This window comes from Delphinapterus leucas, chromosome 13 (genome assembly GCF_059928025.1).
Source record: "Delphinapterus leucas isolate spDelLeu-1000000601 "Yukka" chromosome 13, BTC_Dleu_Yukka2, whole genome shotgun sequence".
Classification (NCBI taxonomy): domain Eukaryota; kingdom Metazoa; phylum Chordata; class Mammalia; order Artiodactyla; family Monodontidae; genus Delphinapterus; species Delphinapterus leucas.
In genome coordinates, this window is record NC_143141.1 from 48,340,542 (window position 1) to 48,362,717 (window position 22,176).

Here is a 22,176-nt window from a genome sequence, read left to right on the forward strand (position 1 = left end):
CAGGTTGCCTTATACCTAATGCAAATAAATAATTGTAATGAGAACATGCAAATTAACTAACACCATACTTGTGGGTGGTACATCATAATATAATTGCTTTGGATTTATTAACATACAGAGTAAAAGTATAATTTGCAATTTGGATAGAACAAGAAGTAATTCCTTATAAATTTCACTTCTAAGCGGCAGTTACCGCTATCAAAGGCTTCCTTTAATAATACTGTCTGTCTCCATGGATCCCATGTTTCCAAAGAGTTTTTCTCTCACACAAATTCTTTTTAAAAAACACAGCTTTATTGAGATCTAGTTCATATATCAGGAAATTTATCCTTTTAAAGTGTATGATTCAGTGATTTTTAGTTTATTTAGAACTCTGCAACCATCACATGCTGTCTAATTTCAAGACATTTTCATCACCCCAAAAGGAAACTCCATACCCATCAACAGTCACTCTCCATCCCTCTTTGCCCTTGGCTCCTCAGAAACACTAATACACTTTCTAGTTCTATAGATCTGCCTATTCTGGACATTTCATATAAATGGATTCATATATTATGTGGCCTTTTGTGACTGACTTCTTTCACTTAGCATAATGTTGTCAGGGTTCATCCATGTTGTACCATATAGCAGTACTTCATTCCTTTTTATGGTTGAATAATATTCTCTCACATGGATATACCACATTTCGGTTACTCATTTATGAGTTGATGGACATTTGGATTGTTTCTACTTTTTGGCTGTTTAAATAATGCTCTATGAACATTCATGTACACATTTTTGTGTATACATATATTTTCATTTCTCTTGGGTATTTACTGAGAAGTGGAAATGCTGGGTCATATAGTAGCTCTATGTTTAACCTTTTGAGGAACTGTCGAACTATTTGGCTGCACCATTTTACATCCCCACCAGCAATGTATGAGGGCTCCAGCATCTTGATATCCTCACCAATACCTGTTATTATACACCTTTTTGATTATAGCCATCCTAGTGGGTGTGGAGTGATACCTCATTGTGGTTTGACTTCCAGTTCCCTGATGACTAATAATGTTGAGTATCTTTTTTCTTAATAAATTTATTTATTTATTTTTGGCTACATTGGATCTTTGTTGCTGACCACAGGCTTTCTCTAGTTGCGGTGAGCGGGGGCTACTCTTTGTTACAGTGTGGGGTCTTCTCATTGCGGTGGCTTCTTTTGTTGCGGAGCATGGGCTCCAGGCGCGCAGACTTCAGTAGTTGTGGCATGTGGGCTCAGTAGTTGTGGATCGCGGGCTCTAGAGCACAAGCTCAGTAGTTGTGACGCACGGGCTTAGTTGCTCTGCGGCATATCGGTTCTTCCTGGGCCAGGGCTCGAACCCTTGTCCCCTGCATTGGCAGGTGGATTCTTTTTTTTTTTTTGTGGTACGTGGGCCTCTCGCTGCTGTGGCCTCTCCCGTTGCGGAGCACAGGCTCCGGACGCGCAGGCTCAGCAGCCATGGCTCACGGTCCCAGCCACTCCGCGGCCTGTGGGATCTTCCTGGACCGGGGCACGAACCCGCATACCCTGCATCAGCAGGCGGACTCTCGACCACTGCGCCACCAGGGAAGCCCGTCAGGTGGATTCTTAACCCCTGCGCCACCAGGGAAGCCCTGTTGAGTGTCTTTTCATGTGCTTATTTGCCACTTGTATATCTTCTTTGGAAAAATGTTTATTCAGATCCTTTGTCCATTTTTAAATTGAGTCCCTAGGTAAACTTTAAAAAAAAAGTAAAATTGAAAGCATTGAAAATTTTTTTTAATAGTTTGAGGGTTTTTAAAAATTTTTTATTTATTTTATTTATTTATCTTTGGCTGTGTTGGGTCTTCCTTGCTGTGTGTGGGCTTTCTCTAGTTGGGACGAGCGAGGGCTACTCTTCGTTGCGGTGCACGGGCTTCTCATCGTGGTGGCTTTTCTTGTTGTGGAGCAAGGGCTCTAGGCACATGGGCTTCAGTTGTGGCACATGAGCTCAGTAGTTGTGGCTCACTGGCTCTAGAGCAGAGGCTCAGTAGTTGTGGCGCAAGGGCTTAGTTGCTCTGCAGCATCTGGGATCTTCCTGGACCAGGGATCGAACTCGTATCCCCTGCATTGGCAGGTGGATTCTCAACCACTGTGCCACCAGGGAAGCCCAAAGGATTGGAATATTCCTCAAAAAGTTAACTATAGAATTTTTATATGACCCAGCAATTCCACACCTAGGTATATCCCACTAAAATTGAAAACGGACACTCAAACAGATACTGGTATGCCAGTGTTCATTGTAGCATTACTCCCAGTAGACAAAAGGTGGAAACAATCCAAATGGCCATGAACAGATGGATAAACAAAATGTGCTTTAGGCACAATGGAATATTATTCAGCCATAAAAGATGAAATTTTGTTAGCTGCTACAACATGGATGAGCCATAGAAACAACTTGCTAAGTGAGATAAGCCAGGTACAAAGGACAAATATTGAATAATTCCACTTAAATGAAATATCTTTAATAGGCATATTGAGAGAGACAGAAAGTAGATTAGAGAGTTACTGCTTAATGAGTATAGAATTTCGCTTCGGGGTGATGAAAAAGTTTTGGGGATACATAGTCGTGATAGTTTAAGAACACTGTAAATGTAACTAATGCTGCTGAACTGTACACTTAAAATTGCAATATTATGTTATATATATGTTACCACAATAAAAAATTTGTTTTTAATTTTTAAAAAAGCATTTAACAACCTGTAAAGAAATATTTGTAAGAAATATCTTATAAAGCACAAAATGTAATAGCTTTTCATCAGAAGAAATTTTAATGGTACAGTCATAAGAAAATAAAATTAGCCTTTCCTAGTATTCAGATAAATTCAAATTAGAACAATAACATGGCGTTTTTCAGTTGTTAAATTGTTTCACATATAGGCTCTTTTATCCTCTGCTAGTTGCATTTTAAATTTGTAATGAACTTTCTGCAGGGCAGTTTGACAGTATATACCAAGGACCTTTAAACATGTAATGTACTTTTAGAAATCTGTCCTGGGGACTTCCCTGGTGGCGCAGTGGATAAGAATCCACCTGCCAGGGCTTCCCTGGTGGCGCAGGGGTTGAGAGTCCGCCTGCCGATGCAGGGGACACAGGTTCGTGCCCCGGTCCGGGAAGATCCCACATGCCGTGGAACGGCTGCGCCTGTGAGCCATGGCCACTGAGCCTGCGCGTCCGGAGCCTGTGCTCCACAACGGGAGAGGCCACAACAGTGAGAGGCCCGCGTACCGCAAAAAAAAAGAATCCACCTGCCAATGCAGGGGACACGGGTTTGATCCCTGGTCTGGGAAGATCCCACATTGCCGCAGAGCACCTAAGCCCCTGTGCCACAACTACTGAGCCTGCGCTCTAGGAACCACGTTCCACAAGTACTGGAGCCTGCGCACCTAGAGCCCGTGCTCCACAGCAAGAGAAGCCACCGCAAGGAGAAGCCCGCGCACTGCAATGAAGAGTAGCCCCCGCTCGCCACAACTAGAGAAAGCCCTCAAGCAGCAACGAAGACCGAACAGCCAAAAATAAATTAAAAATTAAATCTTTAAAAAAACAAAACAAATCTGTCCTGAAATATACAGGGCTTTATGTGTAATGATTTTATTTGCCAAAACATTGTTCCTTACAGTGAAAATTGGGATCCACTTAAATAAATAAATTATGGTTCTTCTCTTAATGTGAATATTTCTCCATTCAAAATTAGGGTTTTTTAAAAAATGTAAGCAGATGCATGTATCTTTTCGAATTAGTGTTTTGTTCCTTTTTTTCCCAGATATATACCCAGGAGTGGAATTGCTGGGTCATATGGTAGTTCTATTTTTAGTTTTTTGAGAAACCCCCATAGTGTTCTCCACAGTGGCTGCACCAATTTACATTCCCACCAACAGTGTATGAGGGTACCCTTTTCTCCACATCCTCGACAACATTTGTTATTTGTGTTCGTTTTGATGGTAGCTGTTCTGACAGATGTAAGGCGGTATTTCATTGTGGTTTTATTTGCATTTCCCTGATTATTAGTGATGTTGAGCATCCTTTATTGTGTCTGTTAGCCATCTGCATATCCTCTTTGGAGAAATGTCTATTCAGGTCTTCTGCCCATTTTTTAATTGGGGTGTTTGCTTTTTTGATGTTGAGTTGTATGAACTGTTTATATATTTTGGATATTAACCCCTTATCAGTGATATCATTTACAAAATTTTCTCCCATTCATTCAATGAAGTTGTCTTTTTGGGTTTTTTTGTTTAGTTTTGTTTTTTAATTTATTTATTTATTTATTAATAAACAGGCTTTCTCTAGTTGTGGCAAGTGGGAGCTACTCCTCGTTGTGGTACGGTAGCTTCTTTTGTTGCAGAGCACGGGAAGTAGGCACGTGGGCTTCAGAAGTTGCAGCTTGTGGGCTCTAGAACCCAGGCTCAGTAGTTGTGGTGCACGGGCTTAGTTGCTCCGCGGCAAGTGGGATCTTTCTGGACCAGGGCTCAAACCCGTGTACCCTGCATTGGCAGGCGGATTCCTAGCCACTTTGCCACAAGGGAAGTCCCTGTCTTTTTGTTTTTGCTGTGCAAAAAGGTTTTAAGTTTAATTAGGTCCCATTTTTTTATTTTTGCTTTTATTTCAAAGAATGTTCTGCCTATGTTTTCTTCTAAGAGTTTTATGGTTTCTGGTTTTGCATTTAGGTCTTAATCCATTTTGAGTTTATTTTTGTGTATGGTGTTAGAAAATGTTCTAATTTCATTATTTTACATGTAGCTCTCCAGTTTTCCCAGCATAACTTACTAAAGAGACTGTCTTTCTCCATTGTATATTCTTGCCTCCTTTGTTGTAGATTAATTAACCATAAATGCGTGGGTTTATTTCTGGGCTTCCTGTTCTGTTCCATTGATCTATTGTCTGTTTTTGTGCCAGTGTCATACTGCTTTAATTACGGGAGCTTTGTAGTGTAGCCTGAAGTGAGGGCACGTGATTCCTCCATCTCTGTTCTTCTTTCTCACGACTCTGTTGGCTATTTGGGTCTTTTTGTGTTTCCATACAATTTTTAAGATTATTTAATCTAGTTCTGTGAAAAATGCCATTGGCATTTTGATAGGGTTTGCATTGAATCTGTAGATTGCCTTGGTTAGTATGGCCATTTTAACAGTATGAATTCTTCCAATCCAAGAACACAGTATATCTTTCCTTCTGTTTGTGTTGTTCAGTTTCTTTCATCAGTGTCTTATACTTTTCTGAGTACGGGTCCTTTACCTCCTTTGGTAGGTTTATTCCTAGATATCTTATTCTTTTTGATGTGATGGTAAATGGGATTGTTTCCTTAATTTCTCTTTCAAATAGTTTAATGTTAGTGTGTAGAAATTCAACAGATTTCTGTATATTAATTTAGTATCCTGCAACTTTACTGAATTCGTTGGTGAGCTCTAGTAGTTTCTGGTTACATCTTTAGGATTTCCTATCTGTGTTGCCGAACTTAGGTTCAGCGGCTCACTGTTTGAAGGCCAGTACTTGAGAGAAAAGTATTGGTTGGAAAAGAAAGGTTGCTTTATTCAGGAGGCTAGCAACCTGGGGAGAAGGTAGACTTGTGTCCAAAAACCAACTCTGAAGATTCTGCTTGACCATGAAAGTTTTTAAAAGGAGAATAATTTTGGAGGTGATCAGAATCTTGTTATCTTCTCCTGTGTGCACACTTTCTTCTGATTGGTTGGTGGTGAGGTAACAGGGTGGTATTCCAAGAATATTCTGCTCAGCCTGAAGTGACCATCCTCCACCTGGGTGGGGGCCTTAGTTCCTGTAGAAGAACTCTAAGGTATTGTTATGTATATTCCTTGAGGAGGCATCAGGACCCTGCTTTATTGCTGCACAGCTGTTTCTTGACTACTCCTCCTTTGTTTCTACATTCCCTTCCTTCCCTGATTAGCAACTGTTTGAATCTGCCCTTTGGAACTCAGGGAATGTCAGGAGGCTGAATGAAGCCTATTTCCTACAAACAAGAAACAGGGGACATGAAAAGGACTTGCACCTGGGAGGGTCCCACAGGGTCCTGCTCACTTTCATCCATAGTGTCATGTCATCTCCCAATAGTGAGAGTTTTCATTCTTCCTTGCCAATTTGGATTCCTTTTATTTCTTTTTCTTATCTGATTGCTGTGGCTAAGACTTCAATACTATGTTGAATAAAAGTGGTGAGAGTGGACATCCTTGTCTTACTATTGATCTTCATGGAAATGCTTTCAGCTTATCACTGTTGAGTATGATTTTAGCTGTGGGTTTGTCATATATAGCCTTTATTATGTTGCGGTATGGTCCCTCTATGCCCACTTTCTGCAGAGTTTTTATTCAAAATGGGTGCTGAGTTTTGTCAAAAGCTTTTTCTGCATCTATCAAGATGATCATATGGTTTTTCTTCTTCAGTTTGTTAATGTAGTGTTCAAAAAGATACATGCACCCCAGTGTTCATAGTAGCATTATTTACACTTGCAAAGACATGGTAGCAACCTAAGTGTCCATCAACAGATGAATGGATTAAGAATATGTGGTATAAACACAAGAGAAAGAAAAGACCTACAAAAACAAACCCTAAACAATTAAGAAAATGGGAATAGGAACATACATATCGATAATTACCATAAATGTAAATGGATTAAATGCTCCAACCAAAAGACATAGACTGGCTGAATGGATACAAAAACAAGACCCGTATATATGCTGTCTACAAGAGACCCACTTCAGACCTAGGGACACATACAGACTGAAAGTGAGGGGATGGAAAAAGATATTCCATGCAAATGGATATCAAAAGAAAGCTGCAGTAGCAATTCTCATATCAGACAAAATAGACTTTAAAACAAAGACTGTTACAAGAGAAAAAGAAGGACACTACATAATGATCAAGGGATCAATCTAAGAAGAAGATATAAGAATTGTAAATATTTATGCACCCAACATAGGAGCACCTCAGTACATAAGGCAAATACTAACGGCCATAAAAGGGAAAATCGACAGTAACAGAATAATAGTAGGGACTTTAACACCCCACTTTCACCAATGGACAGATCATCCAAAATAAAAATAAATAAGGAAACACAAGCTTTAAATGATACATTAAAGAAGATGGACTTAATTGATATTTACAGGACATTCCATCCAAAAACAACAGAATACACTTTCTTCTCAAGTGCTCATGGAACATTCTCCAGGATAGATCATGTCTTGGGTCACAAATCAAGCCTTGGTAAATTTAAGAAAATTGAAATCGTATCAGGTATCTTGTCTGACCACAGTGCTATGAGACTAGATATCAATTACAGGAAAAGTCTGTAAAAAAAACAAACACATGGAAGCTAAACAATACACTACTTAATAACGAAGTGATCACTGAAGAAATCAAAGAGGAAATAAAAAAATACCTAGAAACAAATGATGATGAAAACACGAAGACACAAAACCTATGGGATGCAGTAAAAGCAGTTCTAAGAGGGAAGTTCATAGCAATACAGTCCTACCTTAAGACACAAGAAACATCTCAAATAAACAACCTAACCTTACACAATTAGAGAAAGAAGAAAAAAAAAACCCCAAAGTTAGAAGGAAAGAAATCATAAAGATTAGATCCGAAATAAATGAAAAAGAAATGAAGGAAACGATAGCAAAGGTCAATAAAACTAAAAGTTGGTTCTTTGAGAAGATAAACAAAATTGATAAACCATTAGCCAGACTCATCAAGAAAAAAAGGGAGAAGACTCAAATCAAGAGAATTAGAAATGAAAAAGAAGTAACAACTGACACTGTAGAAATACAAAGGATCTTGAGAGATTACTGCAAGCAACTATATGCCAATAAAATGGACAACCTGGAAGAAATGGACAAATTCTTAGAAATGCACAAACTTCCAAGACTGAACCAGGAAGAAATAGAAAATATGAACAGACCAATCACAAGCACTGAAATTGAAACTGTGGTTAAAAATCTTCCAACAAACAAAAGCCCAGGACCTGATGGCTTCACAGGCATACTCTATCAAACATTTAGAGAAGAGCTAACACCTATCCTTCTCAAACTCTTCCAAAATATAGCAGAGGGAGGAACACTCCCAAACTCATTCTACAAGGCCACCATCACCCTGATACCAAAACCAGACAAAGATGTCACAAAGAATGAAAACTACAGGCCAATATCACTGATGAACATAGATGCAAAAATCCTCAACAAAATACTAGCAAAAATCCAACAGCACATTAAAAGGATCATACACCATGATCAAGTGGGGTTTATCCCAGGAATGCAAAGATTCTTCAATATATGCAAATCAATCAATGTGATACACCATATTAACAAACTGAAGAAGAAAAACCATATGATCATCTCAATAGATGCAGAGAAAGCTTTTGATAAAATTCAACACCCATTTATGATAAAAACCCTCCAGAAAGTAGACATAGAGGGAACTTATCTGAACATAATAAAGGACATATGTGACAAACCCACAGCCAACATTGTTCTCAATGGTGAAAAACTGAAAGCATTTCCACTAAGATTAGGAGCAAGACACGGTTGCCCACTCTCACCACTCTTATTCAACATAGATTGGGAAGTTTTAGCCACAGCAGTTAGAGAAGAAAAAGAAATAAAAGGAATACAAATCGGAAAAGAAGAAGTAAGGCTGTCACTGTTTGCAGATGACATGATACTACACATAGAGAATCCTAAAGATGCTACCAGAAAACTACTAGAGCTAATCAATGAATTTGGTAAAGTAGAAGGATACAAAATTAATGCACAGAAATCTCTTGCATTCCTATACACTAATGATGAAAAATCTGAAAGTGCAATTAAGAAAACACTCCCTTTTACCCTTGGAACAAAAAGAATAAAATATCTAGGAATAAACCTACCTAAGGAGACAAAAGACATGTATGCAGAAAACTATAAGACACTGATGAAAGAAATTAAAGATTATATAAACAGAGGGACAGATATACCATGTTCGTGGATTGGAAGAATCAACATTGTGAAAATGAGTATACTACCCAAAGCAATCTACAGATTCATTGCAATCCCTATCAAACTACCAAGGGCATTTTTCACAGAACTAGAACAAAAAATTTCACAGTTTGTATGGAAACACAAAAGACCCCGAATAGCCAAAGCAATCTTGAGAAAGAAAAACGGAGCTGGAGGAATCAGGCTCCCAGACTTCAGAGTATACTACAATGCTGCAGTAATCAAGACAGTATGGTACTGGCACAAAAACAGAAATATAGGTCAATGGGACAGGATAGAAATCCCAGAGATAAACCCACGCATATATGGTCATCTTATCTTTCATAAAGGAGGCAAGAATATACAGTGGAGAAAAGACAGCCTCTTCAATAAGTGGTGCTGGGAAAACTGGACAGCTACATGTAAAAGAATGTAATTAGAACACTCCCTAACACCATACACAAAAATAAACTCAAAATGGATTAAAGACCTAAATGTAAGGCCAGACACTATCAAACTCTTAGAGGAAAGCATAGGAGAACATTGTATGACATAAATCACAGCAAGATCCTTTCTGACCCACCTCCTAGAGAAATGGAAATAAAAACAAAAATAAACAAATAGGACCTAATGAAACTCAAAAGCTTTTGCACAGCAAAGGAAACCATAAACAAGACGAAAAGACAACCCTCAGAATGGGAGAAAATATTTACAAATGAAGCAACTGACAGAGGATTAATCTCCAAAATTTACAAGCAGTTTATGCAGCTCAATATCACAAAAACAAACAACCCAGTCCAAAAATGGGCAGAAGGCCTAAATAGACATTTCTCCAAAGAAGATGTACAGATTGTCAACAAACACATGAAAGAATGCTGAACATCATTAATCATTAGAGAAATGCAAATCAAAGCCACAATGAGATATCATCTCACACTGGTCAGAATGGCCATCCTCAAAAAAATCTACAAACAATATATGTTGGAGAGGGTGTGGAGAAAAGGGAACCCTCTTGCACTGTTGGTGGGAATGTAAATTGATACAGCCACTGTGGAGAACAGTATGGAAGTTCCTTAAAAAACTAAAAATAGAACTACCATATGACCCAGCAATCCCACTACTGGGCATATACCCTGAGAAAACCGTAATTCAAAAAGAAGATTCATGTACCACAATGTTCATTGTAGCTCTGTTTATAATAGCCAGGACATGGAAGCAACCTAAGTGTCCATCAACAGATGAATGGATAAACAAGATGTGGCACATATATACAATGGAATATTTCTCAGCCATATAAAGAAACGAAATTGAGTCATTTGTAGTGAGGTGGATGGACCTAGAGTCTGTCATACAGAGTGAAGTAAGTCAGAGAAAAACAAATACTGTATGCTAATACATATATATGGAATCTACAAAACAAAAAAAACGTGGTCATGAACCTAGGGACAAGACTGGAATAAAGACGCATACCTACTAGAGAATGGACTTGAGGATATGGGGAAGGGGAGGGTAAGCTGGGACAAAGTGAGAGAGTGGCATGAACATATATACACTACCAAATGTAAAATAGATAGCTAGTGGGAAGCAGCTGCATAGCTCAGGGAGATTAGCTCAGTGCTTTGTGAGCACCTAGAGGGGTGGGATAGGGAGGGTGGGAGGGAGGGAGACACAAGAGGGAGGAGATATGGGGATATATGTATATGTATAATTGATTCACTTTGTTATAAAGCAGAAATTAACACCATTGTAAAGCAGTTATACTCCAATAAAGATGTTAAAAAAAAAGAACATGTGGTATGTATACATAGAATGGAGTGCTACGCAGCCATAAAAAATGAAATGTTGCCATTTAAAACAACATGGATGGACTTGGAGGGTATTATGCTAAGTGAAATAAGTCAGACAGAGAAAGACAAATACTGTATGATGTCACTTATATGTCGAATCTAAAAAGTAAAACAAACTAATGAATGTAACAAGAAAGAAACAGACTCATAGATATAGGGAACAAACCAGTGGTTACCAATTGGTAGAGGGAAGGGGGAGGGGCAGTATAAGAGTAGGGGATTAAGAGGTACAACTTATGTATAAAGTAAGCTACAGGATATATTGTGTACAGCACAGGGAATATAGCCAATATTTTATGGAGTATAACTTTTAAAAATTTTGAATCACTGTAGTGTATATCCATAACTTACATAACATTGTATGTCAAGTATACTTCAATAAAAAATTTTTCTGGTGAAAAAAAATTTTAAACCTAAGCAGGTATAAGATGTTAGAAACAGATTGTTTTACATAATGAACATTTACTTTTTATTATTTAAGAACAGAAGATGGACAAGTAGAGATAGTGAGTGGAGACTTAACTTTGAGAAGCTTGGCTCTGGAGGGGAGATAGAAAATGGGAGTTAGAAGTAAAGCAATTTAAAAAGAAAAAAGTGTATAGTAGGAGAAATACAAAGATGTCTGGACTACAGGGAAGAAACCAATAGAGATAAAGATTTTAGCAGGGGGATTTTTGCAGAAACTAACTCCTGTAGCTGTAATACGTCTCCGGTCAAAAATGTATTAGGTATCTGTGGCAGTGTATCATTTTCTTTAGGTCGTTGTAAATGTTGAAAATAGTTTGGGGCTTCCCTGGTGGTGCGGTGGTTAAGAATCTGCCTGCCAATTCAGGGGACACGGGTTCCAGCCCTGGTGCGGGAAGATCCCACATGCCACGGAGCAACTGAGCCCGCAAGCCACAACTACTGAGCCTGCGCTCTAGAGCCCCCCGAGCCACAACTACTGAAGCCCGCGTGCATAGAGCCTGTGCTCCGTAACAAGAGAAGCCACCGCAATGAGAAGCCCACACACGGCAACAAAGAGAACCCCTGCTCGCCACAGCTAGAGAAAGCCCGCGCGCAGCAACTAAGACCCAACACAGCCAAAAATAAATAAATAAATTTATTAAAAAAAAATAGTTTGGAGACTGTTAGAAGTCTCAGACCCAGATAATATTGCCTTTCATAAAAACTCTTCCAGCTTATTTGCCTTTGACTAGGCAGAGAGGGAGAAAGAGCTAAAGGAGAGTGAGAATTGGGGGATGGCAGAACAGATGAAGAGAGAGAAGCTACCTTATGAACTATGAGGACATTAGTCACAGAGGTTCTTAGCCTTTGGAGAACTTTAAGGGAGAGTATCATGACATCCAGTCATATAAATTCCTAATACCAATTTCTTTATCTTTTTCCCTAGGTTGGGGTTATGGCCAGTACTATGTTAAACTAGATGTTTAGTAATGATAATAAATTTATATTGATACAGATGATGATCATAGTTTTCAAAGCATTAAGTTTATTATTCAATAAATATTTTTTGCATTTAAGGGAGGAAAAGACTGAACAGTTGTTGGACTGTAAACAAGAACTTGAGCAAATGGAAATAGAACTAAAAAGGCTGCAACAAGAGGTTTGTACCTGGAACTTTTATTATATAGGATCAATTGGAAATTGATTTTTCTCCTTATAATATATAACATTTGCCTTACTGCTTCCTGAGGTTTCATGAGATCCAATGACTTTTTCAGTGTTTCTCTCTTCAAAAATGCCACAACCAAAACTAGGAATCAAAACTAGAAAGGTCTTTGGAGTTTTCTTTTTTCTCTATTAGTTCTATTCAAACTTTGCTAAGATTCCAAGGAGACTCTTAGGACTGGCCCAGTTCCAGGTTTCTCTTTTTTATGTATTGGCTTCTGTGGGCTTGGAAGCTGGAACACCTCTAGGTCTCTGCTGTCTGATGGTGCTTTATGTTAACCTTATATATGACAGAATGCTTTTTAATTTTTCACTGTTTCTACTAAATAAGATCCAAACTTTTACTTTTTTAAATACTATTTTTATTTTTCTAATGCTTTGTGTTTTTTCATCTTGAACCAAGACTGTTTAAGAATTTGCTTCTTTTAATTACTCTGTAATGTTTCGTTTTCATTTAGAGGTAGTACAAGAGGTCTTCTTTAACCCATAAATGGTAAGGATTGGGGTAAGGCTGGATAATTATTTCTTCTCCTTACTTCACCTAACCTGCCATTTTAAATTCAGGGAACATTTCACTTGTGGAATCATAAACTGGGAACTTTCTAGATGAATGAATCTAGGGATCATAATTTTTAGTTTTAGGTTTGCTGTTGCTGCTATTCCACTTCTTGGTAGCAGGGTTTTTTTGTATTTGTGTTCCATCTAAAATTGTGGTTCTCAATCTTTTTGGTCTCAAGACCCTTCTTTACTCTTGAAGATTAATGAGGATTATTTAATGTGTATTCTCTTTACTGGAATTTACTATATTTGAAATCAAAACTAAGAATTTTTAAAGTATTTATTAATTCATTTAAAAATAATACTCAGTCGACTCCATGTTAACATAAAAATTATATAGTAATTAACCATTATTTTCCAAAAAAAAAAAATTTAGAAGAATAGTAGTCTTTTATATTTTTTGCAAATCTTTTTTAAATGCCTGGATTAATTGAAGACTACCAGATTCTCATATCTATTGAATATTTCTGCATTCAATCTGTTAAGATATCACATGCCATGTATGCAGCCTCTGGAAAACTCCACTGTCCCTTCATGAGAGAATGAGAGTGAAAACAGCAAGTACTGTCTTAGTATTATTATGAAAATAGTTTTGACCTCATGAATTCCCTGGAAGGGTTTCAGGGACCCACAGATTTCCCTGGATCGCACTTTGATTACTGCTACTCAAAGGATTACAAGAGGGCTTTAAAAAGGTTGAATTTTAATACTTATTTCAAATGGCATAAAGATATGCACTAATCATATGCAAGTAATCATTCATGTGAAAGTATTAAAAACTCAGCATGGGCTTCCCTGGTGGCGCAGTAGTTGAGAGTCCGCCTGCCGATGCAGGGGACACGGATTCGTGCCCCGGTCCGGGAAGATCCCACATGCCGCGGAGCAGCTAGACCCATGAGCCATGGCCGCTGAGCCTGCGCGTCCGGAGCCTGCGCTCCGCAGCGGGAGAGGCCTTAACAATGAGGGGCCCGCGTACCGGAAAAACAAACAAACAAACAAACAAACAACTCAGCAGGATTTTGGTAACATGTCTGGATAGAAACATTATTTCTCTAAAGTAACTAATGATCAACTTTTGTAAGAGTTTGCCTTTTCTGTGTTTTTACTATCTGGCATTTTAAAGTTAACTTTTCACCTTAAATTCATTGCAAATGGTTATGTTGAGGAGAGGTTTACTTACTTTAAAATATCCTGAATATTTTTTACATTGTTAATGGAGAACATTATATATAAAAGTTTTTATACAGCATATGCTTTTATTTTTGTATAGAAACATATTTTTTTAAATTTTATTATTTTTTTTAATATTCATTTATTTATTTAGCTGCACTGAGTATTAGTTGTGGCATGCAGGATCTTCATTGCCATGTGCAGGATCTTCATTGCTGCATTTGGGATCTTTAGTTGCAGCATGCGAACTCTTAGTTGCAGCATGTGGGATCTAGTTCTCTACCAGGGATCAGACCCGCTCCCCTTGCATTGGGAGCATGGAGTCTTAGCCACTGGACCACCAGGGAAATCCCTAGAAACATATATGTTTAAAATGCATATTCTTGGTTTAAAAAAAGGTTTTTTTATCTCCCCATTTAAAAAAAATAAGGTGTAATTTATATACCATTGAATTTACACTTTTCGCAGTCCATCGCCTTAACCACTTGGCCTCCTCGTCCTACAAAAATCACACTTTTAAAGTACACAAGTCAGGGACTTCCCTGGTGGTGCAGTGGATAAGACTCTGCGCTCCCAATGCAGGGGGCCTGGGTTCAATCCCTGGTCAGGGAACTAGATCCCACACGCATGCCACAACTAACAGTTTGCATGCCACAGCTAAGGACCTCATGTGCCGCAACTAAGGAGCTGGCGAAATGCAACTAAGGAGCCCGCCTCCCACAATGAAGACCTGGTGCAAATAAATAATTTTAAAATAATAATAATAAAGTACACAAGTCAGGGACTTCCCTGGTAGTCCAGTGGTTAAGACTCTGGGCTTCCAATGCAGGGGACACGGGTTTGATCCCTGGTCGGGGAGCTAAGATCCTACATGCCACAGGGCACGGCCAGAAAAAAAGTACACAAGTCATTTTTTTGTGTGTGTTTTTTTGGTAAATTCTTCAAATAGTACAACCCAAGGATTATCAATTTGAAAATAGGAAATAATATTTTACATATTAATATGTGTTTATATTTAGAACATGAATTTGCTTTCGGATGCTCGCTCTGCAAGAATGTATCGAGATGAATTAGATGTGCTTCGGGAGAAGGCTGTCAGAGTTGATAAGCTTGAAAGTGAAGTTAGCAGATACAAAGAGAGGCTACATGATATTGAATTTTATAAGGCAAGAGTTGAGGTATGTTACGTAATTTAAACCATTCACAGTTCTTTTCTTTAGAAGTATTATGATTTTTCAAAATGCATTTAAAATGCACTTTAATAAATGTAAGGAACTCTGGAAACATTGAGCAAACTGTAAATAGCATCAGGTGTTTATTTTATGATAGATTAGCATATTGTTTAGACTTGTAAAAAGGGATTTTTGGATGCTATTCATTTTATTGAATTCTTTGGGGCTCTTCTTTCATTCCTTCATTTAGTATTACATGTAGTGAACACTTTTGAAATCACAATAAAGTATATATCTCTACTAATTTCTAACTCGTTCCTAGAAGTGAGTGCGAAACACATTTCTGATTGCTGCTTAACTCAGAATACTAAATTAGGATCAATGAAGGGGAAATCAATATTTGTCTCCCTCTCTCTCTCTCTGCCCCTCCCCCACATATCTCTCTCTCTCTCTCTCTCTCTCTCTCTCTCTCTCTCTCTCTCTCTCTCTCTCTCCCCTCCCACCCCCATTTGTCTTCTCTTTTTATATATATGTATGAACAAAGTAGAAAAAACAATTTTTCTTAGTTAATGGTTGCAGTTCTGTGTTACATGATGTTGAGTTTGACAGCAAGAATTTGAAAATCCTTGCTTCTTGGCATTCTTTTTTCCTTTCTCCGTGATTTCTTCATTGTCTGTAAACAGGAGATTTTGGTCAGTTTTAATATGGGGATAAGAAAGAAGGAGTATGCTAAATCAGGAAATGAAAACATTATAAGAGAAAGTTAGAACTTAGCCTGAATGTTACCAGAAAATAGACCCAATAGAGTGCAAAGATAAGGTATATATTTGTTCTTTGTTAATTGTTTAAATAAGCGTATGCATGGCACTATTAAGGGATCCTCATGGATGCCACTGTTTTAATATACTTTCTCTTGACTTCAGCTTATAAACTGTAGGCTTAAACTTAGCAATATAGATTTGTGAACATGTCTTCAAAACATACGTAGGAGTTTAAAGATGTTTATATAAAATATTTATTGATAAAGCCTTGGTTTATGATTCTGTGAGTCTTAATTCAAGTCTTGGTATTTTACTCAAAAACCCCAAATTCTTCACTTTCAAGTAGAGAGAAACCTAAATTTATTTCAGTAAATAAATTAAGCCCTGATTCTATGGCAATTGGTGTCTTAAATATCTGGAAGACTACTTACACTGAGTTCCTTATCCTTGTGACTAAGGAATTTAAATATACCCTGACAATTTCATGTGAAATTAGAGTAGTATTATTCATCCTAATGTAAGTCCTGAGTATTTTGTTTATATAATAACTTAAATTCTGGGAAATAAAATGAAACCAACTATGTTTCTGTTATTCAGTAGCTTTACTCTTGCATAGAACTGTTGATAAAGACCGCTTAATGTCTTACTTTATAATAAAGAATTTTTATGTTTCAGAGCTTTAAAGATTAACATATTAATGTATTTGTGACAAATAAAGCCTACTTGAAACGTTTACAGGAATTAAAAGAAGACAATCAAGTTTTATTAGAAACAAAAACCATGTTGGAAGACCAATTAGAAGGAACTAGAGCTCGTTCTGATAAATTACATGAATTAGAAAAAGAAAATTTACAACTGAAGGCTAAACTGCATGATATGGAAATGGTACGTATTATAAGATAGATTTATTACATGGCCTGTAAGTAAAAATTCTAAGATTTATCTGATTTCCCTATAGTGACAAGGTTGGTTAGTGTCCTTAAGGCCTTAACAGAGAAGAGATAGCTAAATAAATTAGATGCTTCCAATTTTATATGAATTCAGAAGTAGTAGAAATTTCTGCTTTTGTTACAGAGGGGTATTATTTATTAATTTTGACTACTGCTTTTCAGAAAACCCTAATAAGCCGTTGTGCAAACACTCCTTTAGAATATAGAAATACAGCTATTTGCTAAAATTTATCATTGGGTCAGAAATCATTTGTTATATCATTAAAACAATATAATGACTATGAAGAGGTGTTTTCAGTGTCCCCAAAGATCACTATAAAAAGATGTCAGAGGGCTTCCCTGGTGGCGCAATGGTGGAGAGTCTGCCTGCCAATGCAAGGGACACGGGTTTGTGCCCCGGTCCAGGAAGACCCCACATGCCGCGGAGTGGCTGGGCCCGTGAGCCATGGCCGCTGAGCCTGCGCATCCAGAGCCTGTGCTCCGCAATGGGAGAGGCCACAACAGTGAGAGGCCCACGTACCGAAAAAAAAAAAAAAAAAGATGTCAGAGACCTGATCAGTTTAGTGACTGGCAGTAATAATTATAATTGATTACTAGCTTCAAATTGTGAAAATTTTAAGGAACTCACAATTTATCTCATTATACAGTTTCTGATAAATGAAAGTTATAAGTAATAAAATATTAGCTTGAAATTGTACTGTTTCTTAGCTTTCTTTTCTCTCCCTACTCCCTGCCAATAAAAAAGGAGCGTGATATGGATAGAAAAAAGATTGAAGAATTAATGGAAGAAAATATGACTTTGGAAATGGCACAGAAACAAAGTATGGACGAATCATTACATCTTGGCTGGGAGCTGGAACAAATATCCAGAACTAGTGAACTTTCTGAAGGTATTTCCAATACTCTTTTTTTATTTAAATGGATGAATGAATAAATGAAATTGTATTTATGCTTACATTTCTGGATATTTCATTGCTGTTCTTTATTTTCCCTGTTTGGAGATGTCGCAAAAGGCCACATATCTCTCTAGATAGAATTTCACAGAGTAATGTGTTAATTTCCATATGCCTGGGTCTGGTCCTTATCTTTGCATGTATTACAACTCAACTTTGAGTGCAGTAGCAGTTTCAATCAGTTGTTTAGGCACAATTTCATGTTCATATCACAATAAACTGGGATATCAGTTTATTAATTTATTTTGAGAGATACAGCCATCTACTAAATAGAAAAGAAAAGTCATTAGCTGGTCACCATGTTCTTTGACTTTAGGCAAACCTAAATAGGAAATCAGAATGCAGTGGGAATATTCTTTGGTGAATATGTAGCCAGAATAAAGCAAGTTAAGGATCTTTATGGCTACTTTCATCAGTATGTTGGATTTTGGGATTATACCTACCATTTATACCCTGGAGGTAATGAAGACCCCAGGTAAATTTTTAACTTTTGGCTCTATTTCCCTAGGCTCCACATTAACTTGTCCTCTTTATTAAAGCTGGGGCACACACATACAATGTAGCTTTTTGTGTTAAAGCTTTGAGTTTGCTAATACTGCTATACAATACTTTATTGAAATTATACCCAGGTCACATTTATTTGAATTAGACTCGTTCCCTAATTCCTTAGTTACCCAGTATTTAGATTATTATACCTGTTTTTCTTCCTTCAGCAGACATGTATTAAGCACCTGCCATGTGTAAAATATTATACCAGGCCCTGAGGATATAGTGGTGAGGTAGACATAAGGTCTGAAAGAGCTTATAACCTGGCGCTTAAAGAAGTTACTTCTACAGATGACTCATCATATTTATTACTATTAGGCTTTTCCTAATTTTACTCTTGAGAACCTAATTCCGGATTCTGGCACCCCATGTAAATTGACTTCATAGTAAGTGATTATGTTCAGCTGAGAATGAATTTGCTGGGATGTGTTACTTAAAATATTTGTGGAACTTTTTTACTGTATTCCATGTGAATTGAGTTACAAAGAAAACAATTCAGACTTAAATGTTTTCTACTACAACAGTTAAAATTACACTGTTAGGAGTTTTCTCACCTGTTAAGTGGGGATAATAATAGTAAGTACTATCTTACAGGGTTGTTGTGAGGGTTGAATTTGTTAATGAAGCCCTTTAGAACTGTGCCTAGTAAATAGTAAGCATTTGAGTGTTTTTTATTATTATTATCATTATATCACAGTTGTTTTGCTGGGGTCATAGAACATAAAATTCATTTAGTGTGGCATAGTTTTTTTTTAACTATACAAGGGACTTTCTAGAAAATTTGCAAACTCTGGAAAAAGATAAAGAAGGAAATCAAAGTCACTAATAATTCTTGCCTTTTACATTTCACAAAATTTGCTTCTAGAATTTTCCTACACAGGGTTATTTTTTATATCATCAGATCAGTGTGTATATACAATTAAGTTTCCTTTTTTCATCTAAGAATATAACGTAGACAATCTTCCATGTTAAAAATGTGTCGTAAGTATCCTTTTAAAGTCTTTGTAGTCTGACTGGAAGCTTCCTCAAAGCATGTAGTATTGAAAGCTTTATTAAGGCATATGTTTTGTAGCCTGATCTTGTTTAATTGAAATGCATGACCTCAAATCATGCAATTAGAGTTGTACTTAAGAAGACTTGGACAACTAAAGGAATTTATAAAAAGTCAATGACTACCTAGTATACTAGCTTTTAATAAAAGATTAACAATGTGCTGACTAGAACAAAAGCTTGAAATAAGAATTGAGGCTTTCTTTACTTAAAATCTAGGGGATATTTTACTCTACCTCATTTTTAAAAGAATGTATGACTTGTGTGGCTACATGTTTGTGTGTGTGTGTTTCTTTGCTTTTTATAATGGAGGATTTCAAACGTACGCAAAAGTAGACAGACCCAGAAGTTCCCTCCTGTATTTCTGTTTATTTCCCTTCCTGAAGTCTAGGATTTAAAAATAAATTCTAAGTGTCATATTTCATTTGTAAATCCTAATATTTTTATATCATCAAAATATTTAATGAGTCTGTTATAGGGTTATTAAAAATAATTATTTTTGGCTTACTGGAGAGCATCATTTACAGAAGTCGAAACTCAGTTTTCTTATTTTAAAAAATAGAATGCTGAAAGCTACTTAGAAAGATGATTTCTGTTGGCAGAATGGACTGCATGTTGCTGTTTATACGTAATTAGCCAGGATTCTTCATTTAGAGAAAGACTTTTTCAAAGTGACCAGTGTATAGTACTGTATTGCCTTTCTCAGAATCAGATTAGGATTTTTTTCCCCCTCAAACTGTTTTCCTTTATCTTTGAAAGTGTGACGTAGGATATGCTTTATACTTCTTATTTGAGTCACACAGTGACTCTATTAGATACACAGGGTAATAACTATATTTTGTCAAAGTAACCTAAGAGTCATTGAGGTTAAAGTTAATTTCTCACGGAACTGGAACTGAAAGTCTAGTCACTTCAGTCTAAATTTTGTACTTTTTTTTTTTCACTAGAATGCTTATGGATGCATTAGAAATTCAATATTTACCTGTATTTTATATCTCTTTTCTTATTGTGTCTATCTTGCATAACTTTATAAATTTTTTATAAAGTTAAGGACCAGGTGATTTAGTGTCTTTACACTAAATATTTTAAATAGTGAAGAGTAAACATAGTTTTACCAGTGACGTATTTTTCAATATTATAGCACCACAGAAATCCTTGGGCCATGAGGTAAATGAATTGACATCAAGTAGGTTGTTGAAGTTGGAGATGGAAAATCAGAGTTTGACAAAAACTGTAGAAGAGCTTCGGAGTACTATGGATTCTGCAGAAGGCACCACTTCCAAAATCCTGAAAATTGAAAAAGAAAATCAAAGACTAAGTAAGAAGGTAAATAAAAATTAATATTTAATGTAATGTAAAAAAGTATATGTAAAAGTATAAATAAATAGCACTGAGATAGAACATTTATTTTCCAACTTTTAGTGTACCCTCAATATTATTTTAACTTATTATATAAAATTTCAAACTTAAATAAATGTGAAGTGAATGAACTCATTCAGCTCTAGACTCATTCATTCAGCTTCAATAATTATTAACTTACAGCCAGTCTTACTTCTACCCTTGATACTCTCCTAACAGCCACTAGATGATTTTGAAGTAAATCCTAGATGTCGTACTATTTCACCAATAAATATCTCAGTATAAATCTCTAAAAAGTAAGGAATTTTTTTTGAAAAAGAATGGTGACATTATCACACTTAAAAAATCATAGTTTTGGGCCAGCATTTAAATTTTTCCAAATCTATTAAGATTTTTAAAAAATATTTTATTTGAATATGAATCCAAATAAGATCAGTACATTCAATCAGTTGATGTGTCCCTTAAGTCTTTTTTAGTCTATAGATTGACTCTTCTTTCCTAGCAATTTTTCTATTGAAGAAACCTCAAACAGGGGGCACATGTCTGGTTGTCTCTCTTTCTGTGATGTTAGTTGTCATAGAAAATCATTTGCTTAGATCCCTGAATTAATCAGAGGTTACAAAATCTTGATATTATATCATCCCTTCTTAATTTGGTAGCTGGAGTATTTCTATAAGAAAAAACTTTTCTTTTTAAAAACTATTGGTTTAAAAAAAGAAAAACACCACTGGTTACTCTGAGAACAGCTCTTAGGGGTAAAGTAGGATGAATGTTTGATTCTTTACCTTTATTTACCAGTTTCCTAGTAATGAATCAGTTCTCTCATATCCTCCTGAGATAGTTAATGAGTGAGTTTGTTGTTTGTTTTAGTGTTGTTATGAACTCATGGATTTAAAAATATTTAAAGTATTTTAATACACTGTATTTATTTTTCTTACTCTCCCAACTCTTTAAGCTGCTTCCTGAATCCTTATGACATGACCTTAGCACTCCTGGAGAGCTTCCTTGCTTTCTACCATGACAAAGTGTTCTCTTAAACATTTCCTGCCTCAGTCCTGAAAACAGCTATTTCTCCAAAAAGCGCTTGTTCCTTTTACTGGGAAGTGGTATTTAGAGACCACAATTTAGGGATTATGAAACCTGAATTT

General features: G+C 36.6%; 1 protein-coding gene across 4 annotated transcripts in view; it reads left to right on the forward strand.

Moving 5' to 3' along the window:
- Positions 1-22,176, forward strand: part of CCDC88A (coiled-coil and HOOK domain protein 88A) — a 125,926-nt gene that overhangs the window by 55,571 nt on the left and 48,179 nt on the right. For all 4 annotated transcript variants that reach the window (XM_022597259.3, XM_022597258.3, XM_022597262.3 and 1 more), the window contains exons 9-13: positions 12,363-12,444; positions 15,257-15,415; positions 16,909-17,055; positions 17,866-18,010; positions 20,811-20,995. In XM_022597259.3, coding sequence (XP_022452967.2) covers positions 12,363-12,444; positions 15,257-15,415; positions 16,909-17,055; positions 17,866-18,010; positions 20,811-20,995 — 718 coding nt within the window. The remainder of the gene's footprint in view (positions 1-12,362; positions 12,445-15,256; positions 15,416-16,908; positions 17,056-17,865; positions 18,011-20,810; positions 20,996-22,176) is intronic.